At 39.1% G+C, this 15,131-nt stretch overlaps 3 protein-coding genes and 1 pseudogene across 7 annotated transcripts in view; 1 reads left to right on the forward strand and 3 right to left on the reverse strand.

The window, feature by feature from the left end:
• Positions 1–9,075, reverse strand: part of LOC143342532 (uncharacterized) — a 65,921-nt gene extending 56,846 nt beyond the window's left edge. For all 3 annotated transcript variants that reach the window (XM_076766512.1, XM_076766511.1, XM_076766513.1), the window contains exon 1: positions 7,042–9,075. In XM_076766512.1, coding sequence (XP_076622627.1) covers positions 7,042–7,321 — 280 coding nt within the window. In that variant the 5' untranslated portion in view covers positions 7,322–9,075. The remainder of the gene's footprint in view (positions 1–7,041) is intronic.
• Positions 4,408–4,529, reverse strand: LOC143343102 (5S ribosomal RNA; annotated as a pseudogene).
• A 164-nt stretch (positions 9,076–9,239) lies between the features above and the next one.
• On the reverse strand, positions 9,240–11,862 carry Mcad (Medium-chain acyl-CoA dehydrogenase). Its single transcript, XM_076766506.1, has 10 exons — positions 11,561–11,862; positions 11,300–11,378; positions 11,047–11,214; positions 10,864–10,964; positions 10,699–10,779; positions 10,484–10,614; positions 10,294–10,402; positions 10,063–10,203; positions 9,712–9,987; positions 9,240–9,629 (listed from the first exon to the last, which is right to left on the reverse strand). Exons 1-10 carry the CDS (start codon positions 11,573–11,575, stop codon positions 9,477–9,479), a joined length of 1,254 nt encoding a protein of 417 aa, XP_076622621.1. The 5' UTR covers positions 11,576–11,862; the 3' UTR covers positions 9,240–9,476.
• A 1,279-nt stretch (positions 11,863–13,141) lies between these two features.
• Positions 13,142–15,062, forward strand: LOC143342478 (metallophosphoesterase domain-containing protein 1). Of its 3 annotated transcripts, none has more exons than XM_076766413.1 (6): positions 13,142–13,319; positions 13,391–13,536; positions 13,652–13,796; positions 13,871–14,093; positions 14,165–14,391; positions 14,458–15,062. In XM_076766413.1, the coding sequence occupies exons 2-6, from the start codon at positions 13,414–13,416 to the stop codon at positions 14,583–14,585; spliced, it is 846 nt and encodes a 281-aa protein (XP_076622528.1). In that variant the 5' UTR covers positions 13,142–13,319; positions 13,391–13,413; the 3' UTR covers positions 14,586–15,062. The 3 variants fall into 3 exon arrangements, with proteins under 3 accessions (XP_076622528.1, XP_076622527.1, XP_076622525.1); XM_076766412.1 differs by having other exon boundaries at positions 13,404–13,536; XM_076766410.1 differs by having other exon boundaries at positions 13,143–13,319; positions 13,413–13,536.
• Positions 15,063–15,131: the final 69 nt, after the last annotated feature.

The raw sequence follows: 15,131 nt of genomic DNA on the forward strand, positions 1-15,131 counted from the left end.
CGTCCTCCAGCCCGGGCGAACGGCCAATAAAACAAGCCGTACGATTCGACCGAGGCGTCGCAACGAAACGAACTCTGTCGATGAAAAGTGAAAAGAGACACCGACGACTCGGGGAGCAGAGAGAGAGTCGGAAGAGGCCAAGAAAGGAGGAAAGGGTCGCGTGTCCATTGTTGTACGACTACTTCCGATGTTAACTCGGGGTAATAGAGGAAAAGGAAAGCGTGCCTCTCCTAGAAACGGTTTCAAAAGTTTTACGTCTTTCGCGACCGCGATACGCCGGCTCGAAGCAATTAGACGGCTGTCCGCGCCGAGGTTCCTCAAAACTTTCCCTTTCGACGAACGGAAAATAAATAGAATCGAACGATTCCCACATAAATTCATGGGGATTGCTTTGAAGCAACGATCCTCTAGGGCTCTTCCTGTTTACAGGTTAGGTTACCAGACGACCCGAAATTCTCTCGAGTTGCACCTGTGCTGTCCTCTCGCTTCACGGGGTCCGTTTTGTGCCCGTTTTCTGCCCCCGGCTGAGCGGATAATCGTGATTTACACAGAGCGCAAACTGCGGGGCCCCGATCCCCGACAACCTGACGCGCAACAAGTGCATTTTCGTCGCAGCAGGTAGATGTTGACGTGCCCCATTGTCGGAGAGGGGTGTACACGCCCCGGTCGAAGGATCGCGACGAAATTCGTGCTCGGCACGCGCCGCCACGCTTACGAAAACGTGGAAACTCGTCACCCCCGACCCTTCTTCTTCCATTTCACAGAATCCCCGACGCGGCCGAGTAAAACTGCCGGTCGACTTTTACGGGGCTAATATTTTACTTTTACTGCTGGGAAAATTGCGCTAGACGACGAACGCCACTCGCAATATTTTCCCGAGGCGTGTCGTTCTCCCCCCCGAGTGAATTACGAGGATTATAAAGTAGCGGAAATCATTCCGGCGTTGCGTATCGCGACACTAAATTCAACGACAGTTATTGCCCAAGGAGCGAAGATGACCCGTGAACAGTCGTATCTTCGGGAACCAGTCGAAAGGAACGTTCTATCTCGAACGACAGTCGGGGGTCTCTACGACTATATTTGTCCAAATTGGCCAAATTTTTATCTACCGCGTAACGTTTCGGTTTACAATCGGAATTTTAATTTCTGTTTAACGAGCAACGAGACGGTCGCGAGTTATGTAAAACGTTTCTTCTATCAACGAGTTCCAAAAACGGCCATTTTCAAACATTGTACTTTCTTCGGTTAATGGAGAAGGCGGCCGGTTCTGTTTGCGCAGGGAGAAATTTTCGGGCCTCGTAATGGGTCTCGTTCGCGAGGCGTTCCACGTGCGTCCAAACGAAAGTAAAAGCGTATGTACACTACCACTCGTGTTCGTACGATAGCGGGTCGTTATTTCCATTTATTTTTCTTATTTATCGTCGCCAAATGTTATTTATTATGCTGTGTTACTTCTATCTACGAAGTAGTTTTTTCTTCCCCGAATCCGGAATCGAAAATATGAAATTCAAAATGGCGAGGGGTTAGGACCGTAATCACGCGATGATCGCGGGATGCTTTCACCGCGTTGATGTCGCGAAGAAGCGATGATGTAACGAGTTTCGCTACGCGATCGTGTCTCCGTAACATAGACCCATTTTTAATCGACGCCAACCTGTTCCGTCGACGATTATCGCGCCGAGCTCGATAAGCAGCTGCGATGAAACTCGTTGCGTCAAAGATTAGACGCGGACGAGAGCGCGCATGCGCACCGCGCCGCGAGAAAAACGCGGCAAATCGAAAAGCCGCGCTATCGAATTTCCGCGGCACAGACGGAACGACACTTCCGGTTGATAATCCCCTGCCATTTCTTACGTTATCTCATGCATCGCTAATTTTGTCGCGGTAACGTGTACCGTGGTAGACGCTGCTCATTGCATCGGTGTACCGCGATGACCATGGGTCATTTGCGACCCATACGAAAATTTCTCTTCAAAGCGTTATGAAATGATTTTTTGAGGATCTGTACAGTTAATTCGAGAAGATTTTTCATTATTTTCTAGTTTATAACTAATTTGATCGAAACTGAAACAAGTGCACATATGCTTTATTGTAATACAAAACATTTAACTCTACATCGTTGAACAACTTCTGTGAAATACTAGAGACCACGTGTAACAAGTAATTCTTTTTCAGAGATTAAAGTTTGGGGTTTTAGCGACAAGTGCCTCGTGGACTTATAATCTGTTTAATCGATAAACACGCGCGTTATCGATATTTTCGTAAAATTCGATTAAAAAATTCGTAACTTGAAGAAAAGAAACAGCGAAAATTCCACTTTAGAATATTGCATCCACTAACGTCTCTAAAAAGCCAGGCTTCCTTTTATGGGACAGAAATATCCTCGTTAAACGTAAATGTCATAAATATATCGTTGAAAGTTTTTTCTCGAAACCGTGTTCCTCGAATTGGTTCGCCATGAGATCTCAAGAACGAATGCACCGATCGACTTCAAACTTGACACACATATAAACTAGATACCAGCTTATCGTTTGTGCCAGAACGAAGTCGATGTTTGCAAGTTTTTTTCCTCGAATGTGTTTTTATGTGATAAAAAAAAAACTGATATTGTTCTTTCGACGAAACTACCCTCTCGTCAGATTATGTGTATTTCATACGTATTATTCCAGTACGAATAGCCTGGATTAAAACGTCCACGTCCACACGCCCAGATGAAAGGGGTAAAAATTGTACGTTTAACGAAAATAAAGAGCCTTGACGAGCCTCGTTCTCAGTCTTTGTAGGATTAACGCGAAAAAACGAGGAAAACAGAGAAAAGAAACATTGTCTCGATAAATTTATGCCGTTTGAGTAGCGTCGGCCTAGTTGCGAACGAACGACGCGCCATCGTTCGCGACAATGAGCGCAGAGAATGATCTGCGCGTCGTTCGGCGTCTGGAAGGCAAAGACCCAGTCTCTTCCACGAAAATAACGAAGGCTTTCGAACGTCACGGATGCTCCCGACACGACTGCATCGCTGAAAGAGACCCGACAGGGGTTCGAGTGTCTCCGCTATTCTTTCCGCTCTTTTCAGAAGCTACGCGAGACCAGGTTCGACCGAATCGCCACGCTCGAGCGGATTCAACGCCGGCTGGTTAAGTACCGGCGGTTCGAAAAACGAGAGCGTTAATTGTAAACGCGGTTAAGAGGGGAAAATGGGGAGGAGGGGGCACAAGCGTGAAGAAAAGAGGAACGGCAACACGTCGCCATCTGATCGAGGATCGAGAAAATGGTGCGCGAACCGCCCTTGAGGAACACTACCTTGCAACGAGCCCGCGTAATCGCGCAATGCCACGCCGTCGCTAATTATCCGCAGTTAATGCTGGCGAGAGCCATGAATATTCATACTTGACATCTTTATCGCTGGGAACAGAAATTGGAGTCGGTCGTACGAGGCACCAATTTGACCCACCTTCCACGAATCGATAGCCGTCCGTGTCGCGATTAAGGAAATTACGGATACTGCCTCGCTTCTTGCGCGTTAGGGATACAGCCTCGTCGTAAGATCGTCTCGGTCGAAAGTGATTTAAAACCATAATTTTACGCGAAAAAGCTTCGTTCGTTAGTCGCGAATAAAATTCGCCGACTTTGGGCGGCCGTGTTCTATAAAACATGAAGGCGACCCGGCAGCTCGACGGTGACAAATGAATAAACGACGACTCGAGTCGAATTTCGTGCCCAGTGCACGTTGTGTGCACCTGCCCGATCCACGAGCGACGATCGTACAAAGAATCTTTACTGCGTAGTGAAATCACAATGAGCGATTATTAGTTATCGTAATTATTGCGGGAATTGGCGGTCCTAATTTTATAGAAAATATATTGTCGAATAAAAGTAACTTCCAAGCATAGAGAAGTCGCTTTCTATTTACAAGTTAAGAACCACGCGAGATCTTCAGCGAACCCAATATTTTAGTTTCGAAAACTCTTTCGGATTACCGATACAGGCGGTATTTGTTCTGTATTTAGCGGAGTCCTGAGTTAAAATCGTCCTGACTCGGATCTGGGTCAGTGGACTGTCAACGTGTTAAAAACCCGGCTGCTCGAGCTTCAAAGGGATACCGGCACGCGCATCGGTGCCACAGTCACTAATACAAGCTAAACGCTTTAAACTTTTATCGAAGATCCGACTCGTGTTCTAAATTAATAACACAATACGAGCCGTGCCAAACGTGCAGTTACCTCCCACTTGTATTCCCACATTATAACGATGATTCGTTATAAGTGAAAAGAAACTTGTCTCTTATAAATTCTTTTCCATTTATTTTTACCAAACTTTGTTACTTCTATTTACGAAGTAATTTCGTTGATATTAACGGGCAAGCAATACCCAATTACAAAACTGATAGAGGTATAGTATAAACAATAATGCCAACAATACGCAGTGTTCCCATAACGGTCACCCATCCCAGTACTAACTGCGTCCAACGTTGCTTCACTTCGGTGATCAAACGAGAACCGGCGTTTTCAACGTGACATATGATAGTTGACATATTTTGTCTTCAATTTATTTTAACAGTTTCAAAAACGGCGACTCGATTCATAAGAAACAAACTTTTTTTCATTTATGGCGAATCACCATTATGTAGGGTGTTCGACCACCCCTGGGAGAAATTTTAATAGGGGATTCTAGAGGCCAAAATAAGACGAAAATCAAGAATACTAATTTATTGATGGAGGGCTCGTTAAAAAGTTATTAACGTTTAAAGTTTAGCCTGTATTGAATTTTTTTTCTCGAAAGTGGGTAGGATTTCGAGGGTAGGTCTATTCACCAAAAATTATTGTAATTGACCCCCGCAACTGAAAATAATTTCTCCAGAACGATTTGAAATTTTTTAATTTTGTCGAAAAATTTCACACCTTCTCGAATTTTTTTCTCGAAACTGAGTAGGATTTCGAGGGTATGTCTATTGACCAAAAATGCTTGCAATTGACCCCTGCAACTAAAAATAATTTTTCCAAGACGATTTGAAATTTTTTTTTTTCGTCGAAAAATTTCACACCTTCTTGAATTTTTTTCTCGAAAGTGGGTAGAATTTCGAGGATATGCCTGATGACCAAAAATGATTGTAATTGACCCCCGTAACCGAAAATAATTTTTTTAGAACGATTTGAAAAATTTGTTTTTCGCCAAAAAATTTCAGCACCTACCCGAATTTTTTTCTCGAAAGTGAGTAGAATTTCGAGAGTATGTCTATTCACCAAAAATGCTTGTAATTGATCCCTGCAATTAAATATAATTTTTCCAGAATGATTTGAAATATTTTAATTTAATTATTTAATAACTTTTCAATGAAGCCTCAGTCAAGAAATTGATATTCTTGATTTTCGTCTTATTTTGGCCTCTAGAGTTTCTCATTAAAATTTTGCCCAGGATTGGCCGAACACCCTGTATGTGGCGGGAACACGGGGATTGTTTTAGAGAGAAAAAAAAAGCTCGTCTCGCAATGTTTTACCGATGCACCGTGGCAAGGAGTATGGCGTAAAGAAGAGGGGGGGCGAAGGGAACGAGACGACACGGTGTGGGGGGCAGAGGTGTGCGCGTCGTCGACGTAAATAAAGGCAACCCGACGAGTCTTGTTTCATCGAACCGCTATGTTGTCCGCGAAGGGTCGGTGTAACGTTCATAAAGAAACACTCGAAGGCTGTCTGTTCTAAATCTGAGGCAACGACGATGGCCGGAGCTCGTTTGCATCTTCGCTTTGGAATTTGCGCCGAAACGCCTGTTGCGCATACTGTACGTCCAACCGTGGCGCGACTGATGCTTGAAGAATCGCGTCGTTTTTGCGCACCCTCGATTCCTTGGCAACGGTACCCGAACTTTACCAAATGCGAAAAAAATACGTCTGGGGACACTGTCCGTTCTTATTTTCTATTTCTCATCGCGCGTAACTACAGCAGAGATTCACGTTCTTCAAAAACATAGACGAACAAAATGTGAACCTTTCGAAGGGCCCATTGGAATTTCAAGGAGAAAGTGTCTCAAGCATATCGTTCAGAGACAGGCAAAATTCTTATCGAGACTCGTTATTCAATTATAAAATGCAATATTTCGCAATACACAAATGAATATAATAACTGTATTGTTGCTTGTTAATTATTCGTGACAAATTTTGCCAATCTCTGCTATCGTTTCTAAGAAGTAGAATTTATATGGTTGATATTCGATAATGGTTTACGGTACGCTCGTCTACCGTGCATTCCATATGGAACAACGCTCTTCTTTGATACTGCGTATAGTTTGATCTGCATATACATAAATTCTATTCTCTTCGCGCTAGTTCTCTCGTGTGCGTGTCATTTATAGAGAACAAGTTTACGAATAAACATGTTTCAGAGAGGTATCCACCGATAAAGACTGCGAACGCGCGTTATTGAATAAATGATCGACGAGCGCTCGCAAAAAAAAAGCGTCGATGAATGAATTTGATTCCTGTGCGTTTTGTTAAGCGCAAATCGTAATAAAACCACGTTGTTAACCTTTCTGCTACGGAGCGTTTCATACTGTTGCTACTTACGTGCAAGTACAAGAGAAGTACGAACAAAGCTATCATAGAAATTACGGTGTAATGAAATCATCTGAAAACATAATGCTCGCGCGTTGCAGCAACGAAGAAAAATAAGACCGCGTGTACCTGTAACTTCGGAAGTGGACCGAGTCGAAAGAGCGAGCGAATAAACGCGCGCGAGCTAGAAAGAGAACGTCAAAGCGGGCAAGCGAGAGAAAAGGAGGGAGGGGAGGCAGAAAGAGGCAGCCAGCGAGCGAAAGAGAAAGAGAAAACAGACAGCGTGTAACGCTGGTAAGAGAAGGAGAGGAAGAAAGGAGGAAAGACCGCGAACGGAAAGAGAGACGGAGACAGTTAAAAGCGAAAGCTAGAACGAGCAAACGGCAAAGAGTGAGAGTAAAGCAGCAGGGCAAAGCGCAGAAGAAAGAAGGGAGTTTGGCAAGCGGTACGCTACGGCAACAAAGAACTCGAGAGCATAGAAATGTCGTTGAGGTTACCTGATGCATCGTTCGCTGGCAGATCAGTGATCAAGCTAACCCGTGGTTGTGAGTGCGATTGCTGCTGCGCCTGTTGCTGTTGCTGCTGTACCTGATGAAGGTTCTGCTGTTGAGATCCCGTCAGAGGTAGATTAGCCGCGGTGGTGTTTTCAGTCAGGATGGTCGGTATCGAGGAGGAGGAAGACGACGATGATTCCGTAAGGGCCGTCGTGGTGGTGTTCTCGAGGGCCGTGTGGCCCCCACCTTCCCCTGCCCCCGTAGCCATTCGGCCCTCGTGCATTCCAGCAGACAGACAGACGGGGGTCCCTCCTCCTGCACGTCGTCCCCGAGCGCACGCACTTCTCTCGAGAAACACCTACACTCTCTTACGTGCCCTCGCTCTCTTTCTCGCCCCCCGTCTATCTATCTGTCTGTCCCGCTTCCTTTCGAGAGAAGCGCGCGCTCGGTCTGGTTCCTTCTTTCTCTCTCCCTCTATCGCACGGTTTTCCCTCTCCGTCTCGCTCTCTCTCTCTCTCTCGTCCTCCTCGTGTGCGCACGCTCTTACTATCCTCCTCTCTTTTTACTACTACGCTCCCCGCGCCGGCCAGCGCCGTCTGAGCGTACCGAAACTACACCGTCTCTTTCAACCAAACATCGGTATATCACACAACAGCGACATCACACACGCCCGCGGAAAAATGAGCCCCGCGCGGATTATTAACCTCCTGTCCAGCGGCTCGAAAAAAATCGAACGTTAGACAAATGTAGGTCTGTAGGCCACTTCACTTACACTTTGCATCGGGACGGGCACTCCCTTAGTCAAGCGAGCGTCCGGCGCACCGTTGCGCTCTGACAGCACGAGTTCCAGGACCGTAACCTGTGCGTAATGAACCGCGGCTTATCTGCCGTATCGATACCGCGTACCGAAATCACTTTTTCCGATGATCGCCTTTCAGTCGATGCCATTGCTGTCCTACATCTATAAATACTGATTTCACGGCGTTCTGTTCGTTCTAACGTAACGTTAAGTTCTTAAGAATTACACGGACAGTATGTTACAATATCGTGTATGTCACATTCGTAAGATTAAAGCGGAATCCGTTGTACGGACGCTGGAAGAAAATTCTCTACGATTTATCTGTCATTCGACTGTATTTCGATCGATCCTGCAAACTTGATAGCATTTATCTTTACGATGTATGGAAAATGTAACTATAGATTGTTACGAGTTTTTAGAAATTCCACGATACACTAACTTATCGATATCTTGGTTAAACGTATTACTACATTTGCGATTATAAATTTTCATGGAATATTATTCTTGGGATCGTATACGTGCGACGTTAAAATTTTTAATATTTGCGCGTAAAAATTGACTCGACCGATGAGTAATATGATAAACAATGCGAAGTATTTTCTTCCTTTACAATAATTTCAATATATTTGATACGAATGAATTGTTGACGATATAGCTTGCACCCTTTTTTACGAATTCCAGGCACGTCAGTGGTTATCGAAAGGGAAAATACTATACTGATCTTGTAAATGCCACTTATCAAGAAAGAGAGCGTCCAAATATATTTTAACGTTTAAAGTACAAAATTACGAACACCCGAATAGTCTCGTAATACTTTGCATTCGGCTTTGTAATATCGAACAATAACAGAGGGAAAATTAATTTGAAAGAAAGAACGTATCGACCACTATTTTACATGGGTACCAGGATTTACTAGACACGGTACTGTGTTCCAATAATGTATCGCAGAAAGACGCAATTTCCGAAGGATTTCTCTGCTCTCTCGTGTTTGCAAGCATTTAGAATCTGCAAATTGAAAGGCTGTCAAATGCGTTTTTCGGGTTAGAAATGTTGTCAATTTACCACTGTCTTAAATACGACGATACTGTCTAAGTAGGTCAGGTGTCACAATATCTGGTCGTCCTATTATGGGGCGCTTTTACACCGAATGTTGCATAACTCGTCACGCACGACTTCACCAAATATAACCGTGTAAAAACTATAGCCTGACGGACATAATGCGATGTAATCCCTTTTCATTGTACAATACACTTGACTAACGCTTTCGGACAACGCTAGCAGCGCTATCTGGCATCGAAAAGCGCGAAATATGAAACATTAGAACAGCTCTATTCGTTCGTAAGTGCATTCACGGAAATTCTCTAACTAGTAAAGAGAAATATTATAAAATAAAAACACCCGATTAACGAATTGTAAAATATTGACATTTAACAATGTACATACAAAATGTTACAAAAATATACATGCGTAAACACATAATGTATGTAATATCATATTAATAAAATACTTTTACTGTAAGTGACAGAAAATAATTTTCTGTATGTGCACACACCTTAAATATATAAAAAATACAGATTTATATAAGAATAATTACTTCGGTCCTTAATTAATAAATAATGCAATACTGGATATAAAATCATTATATACTCCTTTCTTTAGCTCCGTTAATGAGATGACGTGATATAATCAGTCTTTGAATTTGCGCAGTGCCCTCATAAATTTGATAAATCTTTGCATCTCGCATCAACTTCTCTACTGGATACTCAGTATTGAAACCAGCACCGCCAAAAATCTGTAACATATCAAAAGTATAAAATAATAAATGTAAATGATAACAGTTAATTAGATATGTGCCATTAAAATCGATTTCGTACTTGCACTGCATCTGTTGCACACTTATTAGCTATATCTCCACCGTAACATTTTGCAATACTGGCAAGAGCTGTTGCTGTTGGAAGACCCTGATCAGCAGCCCAAGCCGCTTTCATCCATGCCAGTCTAGCCGTCTCGACACCAATTGCCATATCTGCGAGCATAAATGCTACAGCTTGATGTTCGGCTATTGGTTTATTAAATGTTTTACGTTCCATTGCATATTTTGTAGCTTCATCTAGCGCCCTCTGCGCCAAGCCAATAGAACCAGCTGCCACCTATAAGAAGAATAAAATAGAACATTCAAACGCTTCAGTTTCGTTTCTTCCTTTTAAGAGACATCTTTGTCATACCAAAGGTCTAGTCTTATCAAAGGTTTTCATAGCAATTATGAAACCTTTGCCTTCTGCACCTAAAACATTTTCTTCTGGAACGCGAACGTCTTCGAACGTTATCATTCGAGTGTCGGAAGCTCTTTGACCCATGTTTATTTCCTTAGCATTCCAAAACAAAGTAGTTTCAATTAACAAAATGCAATGATTTCAAAATAATATATTAACACTTCGATAATAAGAAAAGTTTACCTTACGACCAACCGATAAACCATCGCTTTCACGTTCAACAATAAAAGCTGTAAACGCTTTACTTACTGGCACTTTTGGGTCAGGATTTGATCTTGCCAACACAAAATACCTAAAGAACATTGTTTTTCTTTTTCCTTAATATACTAAACAATATAAGTAATATTATGATGTAACTATAAATTTGTTATACCAATTAGCAACACCTCCATTTGTTATCCACATTTTTGTTCCATTAAGAATCCATTCTTTTCCTTTCTTCTCGGCTTTCGTTTTAACGCCCGCTACATCAGATCCGGCCCCAGGTTCAGTAACACAATATGCCTATAATTTTTGTATTGTAAAAATAAAAATTACGATTAATAGTATATATATGTATATATTTTAATTCTTATGGAACTGTCTTACAGCAACAAGTGGCTCCTCTATGAGTCTTCCAAGATATTTCTTTTGTTGTTCCTTTGTTCCAAATGCAACTACTGGAGCTTGCTACAGATAAAATACATTCAATTTAAAATGCAAACTGTGTCTGTTCTATACAAATACAAATTAAAAACGTCCTATAATACTAACACCCAATCCTGATCCTTCTAATGCAGTTGATATTCCTGTACAACCATACGCAAATTCTTCTGTAACTAAACAACCGTCAAAAGTGCCAACTTCCATTCCTCCTACAACAGTAATGAATTTCTGATTAATACAAACTTATAAGTTACATACATATAGCATGCTTTCATTTGTTTATAGTTATACCACAATGTTGAGGAACATGGCCATTCAGAAGTCCTAAACTCCATGCTTTCTTTACAATATCCCATGGATATTTTCCACTTTTATCATATTCAGAAGCTACTGGTGTAATTTCTTCTCTTGTAAACTTCCTTGCCAATTCTTGCATTTCTCTCTGAGTATCTGTTATTTCTAAAATAAAAATTAACCATATAATAAAATAATAAGAAAAGTAAAATTATAATATGATTCGCTTGTACTACATTATTACACTTACCAAAGCTACATCCTTGAACAGACTCAGTTTTTGTTGAAAATAATTGCATCAACTTGTGGCTTGTCTTTTGTTTCAATACCTGAGAATCAAGTAATATGTAGTTAAAATACCGTAATTTTATATAAACTGACACATCAAATCCTTATACCAAATTATTTTCACATATTTGTGAAAATTATAATTTAATAGTATTTACATAACTCAATTAAAATTCTATACTGTATAGAATACTCGTTTTATATTTCTTGATAAATTACTTACTGATCGCAGAAACATTTTAGCAGTTGATTGTTTCTAATGTCGTAAGAATATATTGTTGAACAACTAAGTTACAGTGGTATAATTAGTCTTGAATATGGGATGAATCATGAACTGCTTATATGTGGCAGTTGTGTATTTAAAAATCAAAACAAGAAAAACTACCGTACTAAACGAAAACATTTACATATTAAATACCGATAGAGATTAAAGTCCAGTCGGACTAAGCTTTTAATGTACAAAGTGCGACTAATGTCGTCAAGTTATGCTGATCATTATTTGCACTTTACCCTAAGGCTAGTCGAACGTTGAATGCATATCCATACGTCTTTCGAATTGCACGTATATACGTGTATCCACATGAACAATCCAAACTGTAAATTTAAAATGGACCTCGCATATCGAAGTACTCGTATATTCGTATAGATCTGCATCCAATGTTGGGTTTCGATTAAATTTTCAGTTCGAATTAATCGTGCAATTTGAAATTCGCACGAATACATATCCGATGTGCAACCATCTTTAAACATTAAATGCCATTCATATGTTTGTTTTGAAATTCTATGCAGTTTGAAGAATAGCGATTGACGTGAAGCTAAAAAAAAAACTTCTAGATAAACAGCTAATTGATCACCGTCAAGACAGATTTCCACGGCTCGTAAATATGTTTACACGCTGGAAAAAAAATGCTGATGATAGCACTACAATTATAGCGTTATCATTATTACTAGTCATTCTTTTTTCTATGCACTTTATTTATTCTTACTTTGTATAAGAAACGTAGAAATCAATTATATTTACGATTCTGATAACAATCTGCAGTAGCAACTATCATGGTTAGATTCGAAATTTATATAGTTATTATTGCGAAAGTAGTTCTTAAAATCACGAGATAATTGATTGCTGCATTCATTAAAATCTGAAAAAAATATCAATCGTCTACGAAATATCATATAAGCAATTACAATTTTAATTCCATGAATAAATCAATCATCATAACTATAAATAGGTCACGTATGGATATGTAACTTTATATTGAACAGGATACATAAAATTAAGTAATACTTCGTAATAGTTTCAACGTAAAAAATTACATTCAAATGTGAATAAATTTGTTTACATTGGATTGTACGAATACAGAGAATTAGGCGGGAAAACTTTGATCATTTTGCCGGCATATGAATAATTTCGAGAAACTTCAAAGTTACATTAAAGCATTTAAATTGGTTAATATGGTTAAATACAGGAAAATCACGAAATACGTAAAGTATTCTAAGTGACGAAAATCAATCGTCTGAGTTATAATAAGATATAGAGACGACTGATGACTAGGTACACTGTCCTCACATGAATTGTCATTATTGGCTGTGTGGATCACTACTACAAGTCCATCGTGTGACGAAGAACGCGAACGAAACGTATCAAGAAAAAATGAGATAGAGACATATCGAACGTCATTGGCGTAGTCATAAGCTCAGAGTATTAACCATGAATAAAACAAACCTGTATCATTCGTGGATACGGAGATCCTACTACTATGTGGCGTGACGTAAGAGCGGGGTTTTCTGGTGGGAATTAGGCGGCGCGAAGATCCACTCCCCTTGCCCCTGCGCTGTTCGGTTTCTGGGTGCCTACCCAACAAGTCATCTCTCTATGAAATGAATAAATGAGTAAATGAATCTGCACCCCAATTTAGAATTGCCATTATTTATAAAGTTGTGAATTTTCACACATAAAAAGTACAAAATGAAATTAAATTAACGTACGTATACGATTAGTTAACTGTAACGCTTGTCACTGATTTATTGTTACAATAACAATTGCATTTGACAGTTTTGTATTTTAGTCTTTCCAGCATGGAGATAGAGATTCATCCATTAACAAACGATCCTACAGAAGCCTGGCATGAATTGTCACAACAGCAGAAAGTTATCAAAATAAATGCTAAACTTCCAACAACCGCTGCTCCAAATGACAAGGTAAAATATTCAGACCATCTATTATTTTTATTTATTGTAAGATGTCTGTTTGAATCTAGCTTAGTATCAATGTTATAAATTGCAAAGAAAATAGAATTGTTTGATTATATTGTAGCTTCGCGTTGTCTGTATGAGTGATACTCATTCATTAACACCATTCTTAAAATTTGATATACCTATGGGAGATATCTTCATCCATGCTGGAGATTTTACAAAATGTGGTAATTTACAAGAAGTTATAGAGTTTAATAAATGGATCGGTGAGTAATTCAATATGAAAATAACTACTATATGTATCTTTTATTATGAATAAATATATTTTGTATTACTGCAGGTAATTTGCCACATAAAAATAAAATTGTTATTGCTGGTAATCATGAGCTCAGTTTTGATTCAACATTTACTCATCCCTTTGACATACCCACATTGGGAATGTCCAGAGACATTCTGGCAGAAGCTATACAAACCACTAATGTTAAGGATTATTTGACAAATTGTACTTATTTAGAAGATTCTGAAATTACAATCCATGGAATAAAATTATATGGCTCACCATGGTAAATATGTTTACTTACATTAACGTTAAAGTTAATTTAAAAACTTAAAAAACAAGTATTCTGTGTTTTAGGCAACCGGAATTTTGTAATTGGGCATTTAATTTACCTCGCGGAGAACTGCTCCTTTCAAAGTGGAATAGGATACCATCAGATACAGATATTCTTATAACACACACGCCCCCTATAGGCCATGGTGATTTATGCTGTAACAAAGTACGAGCTGGATGTGTAGAATTATTGTCTACAGTACAGAATCGAGTTCAACCAAAGTATCACGTTTTTGGTCATATACACGAAGGTAATGTCTATACTTTATTTTTTTTTTTTTTCTGAAAGAAATTACATACTAATATCTTTGTAATAGGGTATGGTATTTCGACTGATGGCAAGATAATATATATAAATGCATCAACATGTGATCTAAATTATTTGCCAAGTAATCCACCAATAGTTTTCGATATAAAGCTACCACCAGGTTATAGTAAATCATAAAAAATGCGGAACATAGCAATAAATTTCATAATTGCATTTCTTACATGAGAAGTATTTGCAAAAAAAAATAGTACGTTTAATGTATTTATCAATAGATTTATATGAATCTCTTTAGAAATTATGCACTCTTTCATCCTAGATATTTTATTTAAGAAACCATGAAGAATACAAAAATGTAATAATTTATGGTTTCAAGATAGTACCTTCTATTTTGTGATATTAAAAAAAAAAGTTTCGAAATTAAATGATCATTATAATATCGTCATTTATATAACGTGGTATGTAAATAGCTTATATAATTTAAAAGAATAACTTAACAACTATGTATTCAAACAAATTATAGCAATTTTATATGTTGTATTTTGTAAGATTTGTAAATTTTTTTAAATGTAAAAGTAAACGATTTTTTACCTTCATGAAGTCATTATATATAATACTAAAATCAAATGATAAATTATGTTAAATAATTGATTTTTTATTTTTATTATTATTTGTACAAAATAATATTCTGTAATGTAATTATGTAATATATTATTTTATGTATTT

Source organism: Colletes latitarsis, chromosome 6 (genome assembly GCF_051014445.1).
Source record: "Colletes latitarsis isolate SP2378_abdomen chromosome 6, iyColLati1, whole genome shotgun sequence".
Taxonomy (NCBI): Eukaryota; Metazoa; Arthropoda; class Insecta; order Hymenoptera; family Colletidae; genus Colletes; species Colletes latitarsis.